This window comes from Periophthalmus magnuspinnatus, chromosome 22 (assembly GCF_009829125.3).
Source record: "Periophthalmus magnuspinnatus isolate fPerMag1 chromosome 22, fPerMag1.2.pri, whole genome shotgun sequence".
In the NCBI taxonomy this organism is placed as follows: domain Eukaryota; kingdom Metazoa; phylum Chordata; class Actinopteri; order Gobiiformes; family Gobiidae; genus Periophthalmus; species Periophthalmus magnuspinnatus.
The window spans coordinates 15,660,831-15,676,109 of NC_047147.1; the positions used below are offsets into that span (position 1 = coordinate 15,660,831).

Sequence of the window (15,279 nt, forward strand, 5' to 3'; positions counted from 1 at the left end):
TCACGGCTCTATCAAAAAGGAGCCTCTGGACAGCAGTGTGTTCTCGTCATACCACCCCACCCTCCAGCTCGAGCATGGCACACACATTAGCTACAGTGGCCCCGGCCCAGACCAGGGGGCCCACAGCCAGGGGCCCATCTCTACCTCAGAGGCCGCAGCAGTAAGCTCCAGCTCTGAGCCTGAAGTTTACACTACTCTGACTGTGAGTGCACCTTTGACGGCTCACAGCGACCACCTTCAGTCTGCAGAGTACCTGGGGGCCCCCGAGGTCAGGGCCACACATCTGATCAGCTCAGGCAATTACATGAACTTGTCTGACAGTAAGTCGGAGGACTCAGGGGCCGTGAGCGAAATGGTGCGGGTCATGTGCGGGGAGTCTGTGGAGGGGAAGGAGCTGGCCAAACTCCAGACTGTGCAGATGGAGCAGGACATGGCCGACCTTTGACCTCACAGATATCACCCACCCAGCTCTATATTTGTGTGAGAGTGTGTGCGTGTCAATTGATTTTTTCTTTCTCATTCTTATTTTATGAATGTTAAATTATTTGCAAATGTTATCATTTGACAATTACAATGCACTCTGTACAAAGACAAGCCTTGAGTGTGGACCTTAGCATTTTAGTAAAATGAAAATGCAGTGACATGTTAAACCCAAACATTGAAGTTGTTTGCTACTACAGTGGAAAAAGCCTGCCTCTATGCCCGAGCCATGGTTAAATGTACATTTTTATAGAAGACACCTGTTTCTTCCTGTTGAGTGGATGTGATGTGTAGGAGCAGGTGCTAGAATGCCTTAGGTCATGTGACTGTCATGTTCCTTCAAACTAAATGCGTCATCTGCGTCACACCAAAAAGGTCATTTGGAGACTTCAGAAAAGTTTTATTCCCAAAAGAGCTAAAGGGGCTTTGAAATAAGAAATGATGTGCCTTTCTGTTTCTTGGCATTTGCACTAAACACATGGCAATGGTCAGAATATATTATAAAGTATGTTTGTGCCTTTGACTTTGGCGTTGTGAATATTGTGAATGTCATACTCCGCCTCTTCAGGAAGTCAGGAGCCAAGCTTTAACCTCACAAAACAAGACAGACAGAACACTTAAGTCATTTAGTTTGGAAATTACTTAAACTGTTATGTTTGTTAACTAAAATTATGTGAATGTATTTTTCTAATCCTCCACACTGCAATAAAACTTTATATTTATAAAAAAAAAAAAAAATACAATTATAAAACTAATCTGTACAATGATAAAGTGTTTAGTAGACCTATTTTTGAATGAAAACATTTGATAACATTTTGTGTGAAATAGACTGTAGAAGTGGGGTGAGTGGTGGATGGCTGTGATGGGTTGCACATGCCTTGCAACCTGGACTTCATTAGCCTTCCTTCTCTCGTCCAGCCACTGTAATTCAAATAAACAGAAATGAGATTTCCAGAGGTACAGCTCTTTTGGGTGGGGGGTCCAGCCCATTGGGTTTTCCCCGTGAAGGCCGCACTCCCTATTTCTCTTAGATTTCATTTAGAACATGTGGACAAGCTGTCAGTCACATCCCCCTCCAATACATTGTATAAACTCTGTCCCATGAAAGACGATGCATATCCAGTATATAAGTGCCTGTGGCTCAGACCAGCCTAGAGAGAGCAAAGTGTGGATTAAAGACAGACAGGCCTGTGTGTGTCGCTCTGATGCCCTAAATAAACAGTGGCTGTTTGTCTGTGCTCACCATGCAGCAGAGGAGGAATGGGACCGACTTAGCGGGAACAGAGGAGGTGGGGGGGGGAGTGGATAGAGTTACCTGTGCACAGGTGACCTGCTCGCTATGGGCAGTGGATTAGCTGATTGTCAGGTATCAGGTGACTCCTCCTGTAATATTGAAGAGGGTGAAAACAGCTTTGTTGGAGCCCAGAACAATATCCCATTGGCATCGGGAGCCTGTAGTGTGTGTCTCTCACGGGGAGGGGGCAGACATAACCCGAACCTTTGTACTGCACCTAAAGACAAACCGGAGTTCATTTTGAAGAGAACAAAGAGTTACTGACTTCACTGCTTCCTCCAGGCAAAATACCGGTACCAGCTCATTTATTTTCATGTTTCTATGTGAAATAAATATACCTTTAATGACTAAGTTAAACTCCATTGACAGAACAGAAATGCAAGAAACTACCTCAAAAGTGTGACCTTCTTAAAGACATGACCTCTGCTCCTTTGCATGGTCTCAAAGCTGACATTTAATGCAGCACAGTGGACTGCAGGCCACATGTAACCTGAGCGCAGAGCTTCAGTCCCATTAATGAGAGAGGTCAAAGGGCAAAATTCAGGACTGGGCACTGCTGCTGCAACAGCACACATTCTTAGGTTAGTTTTTGTCTGAATACAGCTTATATTTGTTAGTTAGTGCAATTGCCTATAAAAGCCAATGGACAATAACATAAAATAAGGTTTGACTAGAACTTTTAGTCTTCATGCTTACAGTGTGGGCATTAAGAAGCACTTAAACATTATTTCATAATTTCAAGGGAAAAATGCTGTTAGTCAACTAAATTATTATTATTATTATTATTATTATTATTATTATTATTATTATTATTATTATTATTATTATTATTATTATTATTAGTGTTATTAATGGAGTGCTGACAGAGATTATCCCTCCTAAGGATATGTGCTGTGCCCACCAAGGTTGTTTTTCAGAGTTCATGTATAGAAATTTGGCCTTTTATTTGCTCTATGTACTTGTTCCCTTGTACTTGAGAGCTCCTACAATCACCGGGACAGATGTTTTTTTGTTCTCTCGAGCTGTATCTCGAGGTCTTTATATTTGCTAATCTTCTTTGCAGTTTTGGTGCTGATGTCAAGATGCACAGCCTTATCTATGGGGAGGCATGTTTTGTCGGTCTGTGTGCACTGGCATGTCCCAGTCAAATTGTGACGTCATCCTTCTTAACGACAGTCTAAAGCCCACCACACACTACAAGATCATTTGCCCGATTTAGGACCTGATTTGCTTCACTCCGAGGCCGGGTAGGCGTGACCCAATGTTGTGTGGTGTCCGAGCGACTCTGAGTTGCTCATACTGTAAATTCATAACCACAAAACATCATCACGGCAACAGCCAACACAATAGAGCGCGAGGGGCAGACGGAGTGACGGCACAGAGGCGCAAGATACAAACTAAAAATAACAAAGATAATATAAAGACGACTTCTCATCCATATTGTCCATTAGAATGTGTCCTCCGTAAATAATGACCCCCAGTCCACAAAACAGCGCTGTTATCCAGTTTGAAGTATAGAAAAAAAAATTGTTGTTTAAGTAAAAAAAAAAAAAAAAGGCCAGAGTAGTTCCTCACGCGTGTCTGGGCTGAAGCTGCTGCAGATTAGTGGCACTACTTCCTGTGTCATTTATAACCAATCTTCTGGGTATTAAAAAGCATTAAGCCTATTTGAGCTACTGCACCACATTTCACAAATAGGCCTAATTATGACAGTTTGACTTGCATCTAAACGAAAAGTGCATTGGTCTGATCTTTTGAACGTTTTAGAGTCTTAAAGTGAGTCCTTTTATTCTAGACAGGAAACAGGTGGCAGAAGGTGCGCTCACAACTTTTAGCTTGTAGTGCGCGGTCTCTTCTCTGCCATATCACGCTGCAGTCTTTGGTCAGAGATTTCAAAAAAGTATCTAATTCTCTTTCTTTTTGAGATGCGCGCTTTTTGACGCACGTGTAAAAATCGTTTAAGACTGTAGTGTATGGGGGGCTTTAGGCTCGTGTTTGTACCATTTTTCATTCACGTCAATAGCATGAATTCTGCAGATGTTCCAGTGAATAGGCTGCGGCCATAGTGTGTCGATATATGTATTTTGATTTTGCTAGTTCAGTGTTTAGAGCAACCAGAAGTTCTATTGTCTCATTGAACTTTCCACATAGTCTGCATAGTGGGCTGCTCCTGCATTATTATTATTATTGTTGTTGTTGTTGTTGTTGTTGTTGTTGTTGTTGTTGTTTATTAGAATTATTACACATTCGCATCAAACAGTAACACTATCATTCATCCCAGCAGACACATATGCTCCCTTGTAGTCATTAGAGTATTGTGCTGGCGCCCCCTTTCTGTTTGCTCGCGATGCAGGTCTGGGTGGGTTCTGGACTGGTGGTTTATTTTCTCGGCCCCTGAGTACAAATCATTTCGTAAAGCAACTGTCCTGAGAGTAGGCGTGTTCTGTGGAGCGACCTGCCTGAGGTTAGCAGTGTTTGGGGAGAACATCAGTGACTGAGGGCCCGGCCCTGGTGCACTTATGACAGGAAACTCTGTTAAGCTGATAATTGCAGCTCCAATTTCATTGAACTCACTCATGTCAACAGTTGTGCTGTGTTTAGAGAAAGCTGCGTTTCTTCACTGCCTCTCACCTCAGCCAATAAAAGCTCACTTTTAATCTAGAACACATGGGCCAGGGTACCATACAAGCGTTAAAAACAGCTGACAAACACACAGACACCCAAATGTGACGGTTTCTCGGTGGTCAGCTGAAAGCGTAATCATATTCACATTTCAGTGAGATGCGTTTGACGTTTAAAGTGTCGGGCTCGTTATGCGCACTTGGCCCAGAGGCGTGCGCAAGGAGGCGAGCTTCTGCTAGAGTAGGGAATATCTGAAATAGTACGGTCTAACTAACGTTCTGACACAGACTAGGCCTACAAATGGGCTATTAAATATTAGGCTATTTGTTAACTATTAATCAGGCCTACAACAACTTCATAGGCCTGCATACACCGTTCATGGGTTCGTCTACTGAAAGGGCAATGGCCAGTAGTCACCTATTGAGTTTTAATAATCACTATTTCCTTTTTTTTGTTTTTGTTTTATCATCGAACGATAATAAATAATAAAAAGCTATATCCATAGTCATTCTAAATGTGGACGATATGTCTTTGTGCGTATTCCACCCATAAATTTTGTAGTTCAAGATGCTGTGGCTGAAAAGGATAACGGGCTTAATTAATATTACTGCTTTGTGACAGCTGAGCAGCGCAACTTTGGGCAGAGGAGAGTCCACATGTTGAAATAATCTTCCCGCTGCCCTGGGGCTGCATGGGGTTAAAGGAGGAGGCGCGCCGCCCGCAATGTGCTACAGATATTAGCGAAACCCGAGAGGTGCGCAGCGAACAGCTCATTCTCAGAGCGGCCTTTTCTCAATAGCCACAACCTCATAGAACCGGAGCACGGGCTGGGGACGGATACGCTCTGCCACACTCGTCCACAGCAGGACTTGTACTTTACGAATCGTAGGTTTGAAGACTCACTCATGGAACACAAGACTTGTCTGATCATTTAATGGAATAAAAATAAATAAATAAAAACGATTAAACACAATTGCCAAAATAGCAGTTAACGAATTAAACAAAGTTGATGAACAATTTCTAGGTCTAGTGTAATCACCAAAATTAACAGCCTAATTAAAAATAGGGTATAAATATAGGCTAGCCTTATAAAAAAAACACACACTTTCAATTAAGCCTAATTAGATTTAAAGAAAATAAAACAAAATCAACTAAGAAAGGGATTGGTCGTACATTTTAGCCATGACGCTGCTGCGCACGTTCACGAGTGCTTTTAAAAAGTCCTTCATTTTTCTATAGGTCAAATCGCACTCCTCTGCACAGAGCGAGAAGCGGACTCTGGTTTCACTTTGGTAGAGATAAAGAAACGTGATCTGTCCCTTAAAACCAACAACTGCTCCATGGAGCACCACTGTCGCGCACAACTCATTTACTAATGGAGCGGTTTCGGGTTTCCGACCCTGCTGCAGCTCTGGAGCCAGCACGGTGCCCATCTAATCCCTGAAATAGGCATAGACCTACACGCGGATTGTAAAAACGTGACCTCCCATCCTTCTAAAGAGACAAAGAGCTAAAAATCATGCGACAAGTGATGCTGTTTTGGGGCGTGCGTGGTTTCTCTGTCTGCGCCCTGAATGGCGAGTTTCATAAACTGATTTAATTATGTCACCTCGTAAAATAAACGTCCTAGTAATGAACACTCGAGGCCACCAGGCCTGGCGTTAATTAAGAACTAGGTGTCCCGGGCCTGCTGTTTTACTATGGTATGCACCTATGGTGCGTTAGGCCTACTGTAGGTTACGCAGGTTTCAAACTCATAAATCGCAGTCACGTATAACCTGGAAACCCGGAAAATAAATTTTTTCACCGATCAACCCAGGATCGGTCTATCTTGAGGCATGGACTATCGTGGCACATATGGAGTGTATAAGCTATATAGCCCATATGCAATTAGGCTACAGCGAAAAGTAGCATGTAGGCTTACATCTAAATAAAGTAACCCCTATACTCAAAGGAATAGGCCTACGTAGGCTATAAACATCAAGCCCGATAGAGAAACTGTTAAGTGACCACAATAAGCTTAATAATAAATGTAACATCAAACACTCAACATCAAATCAAATAGCAATCAGACTCACAGGGGATGTGGTGGCAGAACTATAGACGTAAAAATTGTACTGGTGATTTTCATTTTCATTTATTGATAGAAATGTCTATCAATAGAGCATCTTCTTTATATTTCTTTATGTTTTGGCCTTAATAAAACACCAAAGGAAAAGGATCACTGTCCTATAAATGTAAAACATTTATATAAAGTGTTTTCATTAAAAAAGCGTGGGCATAGTGTGAACATTTATCCTGTTTAGAGCCAATATGGGCTGAGAGTGATATTTCCAACATTCCTATATAGCAGTTGTGAGCAACGTGATTTCCACGTTTTCAAGAGCCTAGTTTAATTGATAAGTGTATCTTTCACAGCAGTTTTTTCACTGTGCGCTGGGGGTGGATGTTGGCTGGTGGCGGAGGGGAGAGCGCTCCTATTTCAGCCCCTGACGCACTGCCTCTGGGGAGGAAACGGAGCTGCACAAGTCAGTCTTGCGCTCTGCGGAACGGGGTAGTGGGCAGAACGGAGAGCCAATCACCGACTGCACAACGGCTTCAAGTCTGACATATCTGCAACAGGAACAAATTGTCCCAACAATCAACATCCGCGATCTGTCGCGCACCACAAGGGCCCACAGGCGGCGTACCCTGACGCGCCAGGACCGGACAACGATTGCGAGACAAAATAGGAACTCAAAATGTCTATTCTGCCGTCCTTCGGCTTTACGCAGGAGCAAGTAGCGTGTGTGTGTGAGGTACTGCAACAGGGAGGCAACCTAGAGCGTCTCGGCCGCTTTCTGTGGTCTCTGCCGGCCTGCGACCATCTCCACAAAAATGAGTCGGTGCTCAAAGCCAAAGCTGTGGTCGCCTTCCACCGGGGCAACTTCCGTGAGCTTTATAAGATCCTGGAGAGTCATCAGTTCTCCCCGCACAACCACCCCAAACTACAGCAGCTCTGGCTTAAAGCGCACTACGTGGAGGCGGAGAAGCTGCGCGGGCGACCGCTGGGAGCAGTGGGCAAATACCGCGTGCGCAGGAAATTCCCGCTACCTCGGACCATCTGGGACGGAGAGGAGACAAGCTACTGCTTCAAAGAGAAGTCCCGGGGAGTGCTGAGAGAGTGGTACACACACAACCCGTACCCGTCTCCCCGAGAGAAGCGCGAGCTTGCCGAAGCTACGGGGCTCACCACCACGCAGGTCAGCAACTGGTTCAAGAACCGGCGACAACGGGACAGGGCTGCAGAGGCCAAAGAGAGGTACGGCTGATGGCGCACGCACAGAGTGAGCGATATGACTTCAGACACAGATTTCCATGTGTTTACATAGTCTACCACGAGCAAAGAAAAGCAGTGTCCACATACCCTATTGAAATATTAGAATAGAACAAATACCCTAACAGTCGGCTGTCAGTCACCAATAATTAATAAATAGAGTCTAAACATTAGGATACACAATTAATCTGTGGGGAAAAAATATTGAAAAATCACAGTGGCCTATAAATTTTTTCCCACCTATTCATTTATTAAATTTTTTTTTTTTTTTTTTAACAACCACGTATTGAGTAGGCTATAACATTCATTTTAAAATAAGTAATATGGTATATGGTAATCGTTTGATGATCTGATCATGCGCGCAGGCTATGCAGGAGCCCAGAGGCTCTCAGAAAAAAAGGCCTAAATATTTAGGCCTGTTATTTAGGCTAAAACGTCCAAACATAACACACCGAGAAATAGGATCTCATCGCTTTTATTACTATCACATAAATACTAGATAAATAAATAGACCTAAACTAATACAGAAAAAATGTTACTGTAGGCCTAGCCCAAATAAAACCACCAATGGATGCGATTATTCAGCAGAAATATTCTGCCGCATTTATACTTTTAGCTTGTTGTTGGGTCGTGTTCATTCTAACGCGCCTGATTAAAAATTGACTTTTTTATTTCTAGAGAAAACAGCGAGAACAACGGTGCGGGCGGAAACAAGCAGAACCAACTGTCTCCTCTGGATGGAGGCAAGTCGCTCATGTCCAGCTCCGAGGACGAGTTCTCGCCACCGCAAAGTCCGGAGCCGAATTCAACGCTCCTTCTGCAGGGAAACATGTCCCATCAGACCGCCTCTGCGTATCCTCTCTCCGGCCTGGGCGCGCCTCCGCCGGTGCACGGCATGCACGGACACGCGCACCAGCTACAGGACTCTTTGTTGGGACCTCTAACCTCAAGTCTTGTGGATCTAGGTTCTTAAAGGACGTACGGAGTTCTGAGCAGTGGACTGAGAAGTGTATCAGATATGAGTATGTATGATTCAATATTGTAGCTACTTTAACCTATAGATGGACTGTCTGTCGTTAAATTCGGCTATAAAACAGAACTCTTAACGCGCTTGAAAAGGTCACCCAAAACTTTTTTTCAACGAAACACTTGGGGTATAGCACCCTTTTGCTTATTTATGATATTTTGTTAAAGAACTTTATCAATTTTCTGCGAAGGAAACTAAGTTTTTTTCCCTTAAAGTCATGATTAGTTTCCAATAAAACCAAAAGTCTAAATTTGTGTCTGTGTAATTTGTACAAAATGTGACCAAATAATGCGAACACATTAGTTAAAGTTCACATTTGGACCTCAAACCCGTTCTGTGGTAAGGAACGGAGAACGGACCTTGCGTTATCTGAGTAAAAGACTTGGGAATAAATATCGACACAAAACACTGGGATATAAGGGTTGAAAAGCGCAGGGAATATTTTATTAATTCAAACCAAAACAAACAACTCTACAAACCTAAATGGAACAAAGCATAAAAGCAAATATCTCAAACAACCACATTTCTCCGGTCTGTAAGGACAGTGCGAAGGAGACCCGCGCCCCAACCATGCGCCCGGGCTCATGTCAGCCTAAACTGTTTTGAGCAGAGAGCACCGAGGATTTCCTGAGTCTAATCTGAACCAGTCGCACTGCGCATTACGCGCTGATTACTGCGGAGATTGGAGGTCTGAAACGGAGGGCCTCAGTTTGAGGGCCCCATGTGAGGACCCTCCCAGAGGCCCCCACTCTTAGAACCATCACTCTCTCAATAGAGGATTCCATCTGGAGCCTGTCTGTCCTCAACAGACCTCCGCAAACAGTGTTTTCGAGAAGACTACACCTAAACTCACAACGAGTATCAGCGCAGTTTATGGAACATAGGACCTTACCTACACCAAGATTTTATGAGAAACCAATTCTTACCAAACACATTTGTATATCGCTTAGTCATGAGAATGGGTACACATAAACACAGAAATGCTAACATTTACTACAAACACACCTGGCTTTAAAGAAATTAAAATAAATGCTGTTTGACCAGTGCAAAGTTCCACTAGGCCTCCCCTTTACAAGCCTCTCCACCACCCTCATACCTATAACAGCCTCAATGTGATCTGAATAGTGCCATGTTTTTAGTGATTCTCATCACTATTGGCTCCTGCTTGCCTCTGGGTAGATGCATATTCACAAATTAACAAACAGGTGAGCACAAAGCTGCCTGTTAATCTATTGATCCCATGCACAGCAGCAGCAGTAGCAGTAGCTCTCAGGGTCACCTTGGGGATGTGACACTCCCTGCTCAATCCAACACGGAAATTCACTCTGGACTTTTAATAAGGCCACAATCCCCAGCTTCAGACAGGACTTCCAGAGCGGTGTGTCTCTGACTGCACTAGGGGTGACTTGTGGAGCTGTGCACAAAGGCAGAGGTACAGTCAGGCCCCGCTCAACAGCTGCTGAGGGCAAACACACAGCGTCATCACACGCCCTTTCATTTGGAGGAGACTGAAGTGGCACTGGCTCTAAATCAACAGCAGGAAGGTTCCTAATGTGTGTAAATAAACAGGCGAAGTAGCCTGCATGAGCCTCACACACTGAACAGGTAGCTCTGTGCCTGCCAGGTATGTGTGTGTGTGAGTATGGAGGGAACAGAGGGGACAAAAGGATCTTTTCAGGTCTAAGAGCCAAAGGAGGGGGTTACAACACAGAGGAGGAGGGCTAGGATTTTCTTACCAATGATGCATGGATCTGACAATGTTCTAGCCTCAGTACCCACAGGCGTGTGTGTGGCTTACATAGACATGACTCTGTGGTGTTCTGGGGACACTATGCCTGGATTTTAATATACAGCACTCTGCCAAGCAGAGCAACAACATGCATTTGATCTCTACATGCAAAATGCAGCAAAGGTATATACCTAATAAACCACTGCAGAGTTGACTTTGTTTAGATGCAATCTTTAAATCCCACACAACACCACACATCACCTGTCCCAGCACTCCTTTATCCCAGTACTCACTCCTCCCCTGTCCCCTGCACCCACATTTCACCTGCCCCTACACCTACATCTCACCTGTCCCAGCACCCACTAGAGAAGAACTAACCTATAGGGCCTGTAGCAAGGCTTGACTCTTTTTTTTAATACACCCACATCTGAGTGAGCTTGTAACCGAGCTTCTGTGAGCCCCTTACCCCCCATTCCCTCACATTCACATAATCTACGGAGGTCTGGGACAAAGAACCCGTCCTGGTTCCAGTCAGGAAATGAAAGTGGAAACCTGATCCAGTGTGTGCCAAATGTGTCTGTGAGCAGGGACAAAGTTGCAGAGAAATGCTGCCTGGTCCAGGCTGCGAGAGTGGGGGCGGCCAAGAAGGGCTAACACAGAAACAAAATCCAGTACAAACCTTTTTTTTTAAATGACTCACATCGAGAGAAAAAAACAAAACACTATCTGTAAGGAAAGTAAAGAGCAGGTAGGACAAAGAGTATAGTCAAATCTGCAAGAAAGCATGAGACCTGGTTATTAGTCCAACTTTCATTATCCTGTAGCTTCTCTGCTACATTCAACTGATACCAAATAGAAAAAAATGCATAAACAAGGACATTGCAATGGGACCTTTCTCATTAAAATCCTTTAAATTACTAATGTGCTAGTGAATATGAGTTATAGATTTAGAGTTCTACAGTTCTAAAATATTCATCATTCTTTGAGTGTGTGGTGACATGAAGGTGAAAGTATTGAGAGTGCTCCTGCTCTACATCCACATGTAGTATATCCACACACCAAGCAAAATAAACTTCCCATTCCGGCCTCTCTCTCTCCTGAGAACTCTCCCACTGCTCATTTACAGTCAGAACTTCACTCGAGTGTGTCCAAAGTGAGGGCAGCGCAGAAAGACACACTTTTGATGTTTAACAACCACATCGACAAAACAACACTCGGAGCCTTGTTTGTCTAACCCCCAGCTATTTGTTAATGGAGCAGGAGAAGAAAAATAAAAGGACAAATTCCACTGGAGCAGAGGCCTGTGGGTTTGGTATACTGCTGCAGTGTGCGGGACATCCTCTCAAAAGAGAGCACAGTATTTGCTACTATTCAAATAGTGAGATCTTTTTGAGATACCGCTCCACTGTGCAGACACTTCTAGAAACCAAGCTTAGCTCAGTTATAGAATTTGGTTGGACAGGACTGCCCTTAACACCCACAAGACTACTGACCTACATTTGTGTCTTCAACTGCTTTTATGTCCTTGTTGTTGAGCACAAACAGGGAAACATCAAACTTCCTTGGATTTTTGGGCTAAGATCCATCCTCTATGCTCGGAAGTGGTAAAAAAACCAACCCCAAAAAACCCCAACATTTTTGTAATTTTTTGATTTTCTTTGCATCGCAGGGTCATGCTCTTCCTGCTTCTGTCCAAATATACATGTGAGGGTAAAATCAGCCTCTATTACAGCAAGTATATTGTCATTGTATTAAACATGAGAACGCACATTTTTCCTGAGCGACAGTGAGTCAGAGACAGTGAGTCTGTGACAGAACAAACTAAAGGCTGCACAAGCAAATTAGAACCCATGCAGAACACACTCTGGCACTTGTCATTATACAGGACTTTTGTTCACACTTTCCCTTGTGTGTTTTAGTTGTTCATATATATGAATTCATATATGTTTCAGTTGTATATATATATATATATATATATATATATATATATATATATATATATATATATATATATATATATATATATATATATATATATATATATATATATATATATATATATATATATATATATATATATATATATAAAACACAAGGTTGGGTGGCCTGTGACCCGGCTCTGGGAGCAGACACCCTGGATGCTCAACTTCAACTTGGCTTCAACAGCTGCAGAAACCAGAGAGTGTTTAAATATAGAGCGCTCTTACACTTGTACCTTTAGCTCACTTCTGTCCTCTAATTCACACCATCACACCATCAGAGGTTGTATCGAAGCCAAGAGTTCATCAAGTCAACTGTTTCACAATCATTTTCAACAAAGTACGCAAACCAAAACACCATCTATGTGTTTTACTAGTTCCAAAATGATTAAATAACTAATGAATACATTATTTATGCACTACTGTTTTATTTAAAGGGCTCCAGTTGCAAGTCACAAAGAGCTTAGTGACACGCAGGTATTATAAGTTGCAGACAGGCACATCAAAACTCATCAGGATTGAGAGAGGCATTTGTTCCTCAACTCTAGATTTGGCCAAAAAATTAACAGATGGATATATTTTTTTTATAGAGGAGGAAAAGTCTTCCTCTCTATAATATCATCTTAGAATGTCAAACATGGGGGAGGGCACAGAATGCTGCAGGGCTGTTTTCAGCCAATGAGCCAGCCATGTTACAAAAATGCAATGATGAAAAAAGAAGAGTGCACTGAGATCTTACTAAAAACATCAGTCAAAAAATAATGTGGAGAAGACCAAAGAGAAATGGTAAAAAAAAAAAAAAAAAATTTACGAAGGTGTGGAGCTGTGTCAATACACAGTGGATAGAAAAAAAAGAATTTTATAAGGGTTATTGAGAAAAGTTATAGAATTTTGTTTAGAAATAAAAAGTAGGCTCTATCTGTAATCGTGCAGTCTTTCATCACTAATTACCATTCATTACATTAGGTAAAATATCGTATTTAATAAAGTGGTGAGAATATTTTTAGGTTTACAGTGAATTCATAATTACTCTGAAGTTTAATAAATGACTTAGGCTACTTGTGCCATCTAGTGGTGAAAAGACAACACAACCAATCCCAAAGTGGCACTTGAGGACGGAAGACAATCGCTGCTGTGAAGAACTTTTGACAGGACAGTGAGGGTCTGTAGATCCTTCATTCTAAACTCACGAAAGTAACATAATGGCATTTTGTGGACAAATTAGGATTAGAATGTCATAAAATGTGAAAAATCAAGCAGTTTTTTGGCAAATGATAACCACTTTGTGATACTATCACATGATTAGAAATCATTAACAGGTATTTTACCTTATTTACTTATTTAATAGGCGGTAATTGCACATAGTAAGTGTTTGATGAATACAAAATCATGTTTTGTTTTTTTTGGTTTTGTTTAACAAATACAAAAACATTGAATTAAAATAGTTAGGCTAGAAAAGCAAATTAGTAGACATTTTTATCCTACAAATTCAAAACTGTAGTTGTAGTTTGTTTTAAAATACAGAAGATCAGTAAACTAGCATGTATATCTGATGTCAGTTATTCACTGAAAATGTTTCTATTTCACTTTTGCCCTCAGAGTTTTGAACATTCTGATGAAACTGTATTGTCTAGAGCCTGGCATTCTCTTGGTCATTCTGTGTTTGGTATGCTTTTATTGTAAATCATATTTGTGAGCAATAAATGCATAAAAAACATTTGCCCACCTTATAGGTGAATAAGGTGGGCTCATTCTAATGATAGGTCATCCTAACTTCAACTGAGATACTAGGATACTGGGATTGCAAATTATATCCTACATTTAAGAAGGACGTCTTTTGATCTTCATAACTTAACAGTCAGTTCAGCGGTCCCTATTTCATCCACAAACTCAGAGCTCTGATCAAAATCCATTTCGGCTAAATCACACAGGCCTTTAAAAATCACAGCCTTACATCTTACATGGTCTGTATCAAAGCAGGTTATTTTACCAAATAATTTTACCATTTTATAAAAACCTATACTACAAAGCCGCCGCTGTACCACGCCCTTTAGTGTTTTGTTTACAGCGCGTTGATCAACACAGTAAATTTTACATGAGCCAAGGGCTCCATCTAGTGGTGCACTGAACTTGAGCCGCCAACAGGACCTGTTTCAGTCCAGCTAAGGCAGAGGTGATGAACTAACTTTACTCTGTCTGTAGGGCACAAGTTAAATAAAAGTATATTTTAGGCATAATCAGTTTTATTAAAAAGCAAACGTTATAATGAAAAATGCTTGTGTACAAACTGTATGAAGAGGGATAGGTCTCAGAGTTCTATAGTGGAATTTGGTGCTGACCTGGTTTATAGTTAATATCTCTGTAAAGCCTATTCACATGAAACAAAAACTGGCACAAAGTTCAGCATCTTCTCTGTCAGCATAAATAAACAAAAGGGAAATACTCTTTATACCATAGCCTCAAAAAGTGGTATCATAATTCAACCCTCAAAATGTTATTTCTGTCAACTGAAGGTTTAAAGCGATTAGATTAGTATGGCAAGTGTGTGGAGTCTCTAACAAATAATGATACAGTTCAACATTTGTCAATAATCAATAATATCAATAATATTAATAGTAAATTACCACTTGTTTTTTATTGTGAATCTTGTGCTTTACACCTGTTGTTTATAAGTATATATATATAGTACACACACACACACACACACGCACGCACACACATCTATCTATCTATCTATCTATCTATGTATCTATATATATATATCTATCTATCTATATCTATATCTATCTATCTATCTATCTATATCTATCTATCTATCTATCTATCTATCTA

The 15,279-nt window shown here is 41.7% G+C and overlaps 3 protein-coding genes across 3 annotated transcripts in view; all 3 read left to right on the forward strand.

The window, feature by feature from the left end:
- Positions 1 to 1,003, forward strand: part of six4a (SIX homeobox 4a) — a 4,682-nt gene extending 3,679 nt beyond the window's left edge. The window contains exon 4 of the mRNA XM_055231318.1: positions 1 to 1,003. Within this exon, the coding sequence (XP_055087293.1) occupies positions 1 to 445 (445 nt within the window). The 3' untranslated portion in view covers positions 446 to 1,003.
- The window catches only part of dhrs7 (dehydrogenase/reductase (SDR family) member 7), an 84,232-nt gene that overhangs the window by 18,472 nt on the left and 50,481 nt on the right, over positions 1 to 15,279 (forward strand). The window lies entirely within an intron of this gene.
- six1a (SIX homeobox 1a) lies at positions 6,902 to 8,989 on the forward strand. The gene is made up of 2 exons (XM_033988503.2): positions 6,902 to 7,697; positions 8,391 to 8,989. The coding sequence occupies exons 1-2, from the start codon at positions 7,138 to 7,140 to the stop codon at positions 8,683 to 8,685; spliced, it is 855 nt and encodes a 284-aa protein (XP_033844394.1). The 5' UTR covers positions 6,902 to 7,137; the 3' UTR covers positions 8,686 to 8,989.

What these genes read in the sequence shown, in the direction of transcription:
- six1a (XM_033988503.2), top strand. Translation starts at nt 7,138, where the DNA reads ATGTCTATTCTGCCGTCCTTCGGCTTTACGCAGGAGCAAGTAGCGTGT. An exon ending in GCTGCAGAGGCCAAAGAGAG is followed by an intron (nt 7,698 to 8,390) that starts GTACGGCTGATG and finishes TTTTATTTCTAG; the next exon opens with AGAAAACAGCGAGAACAACG.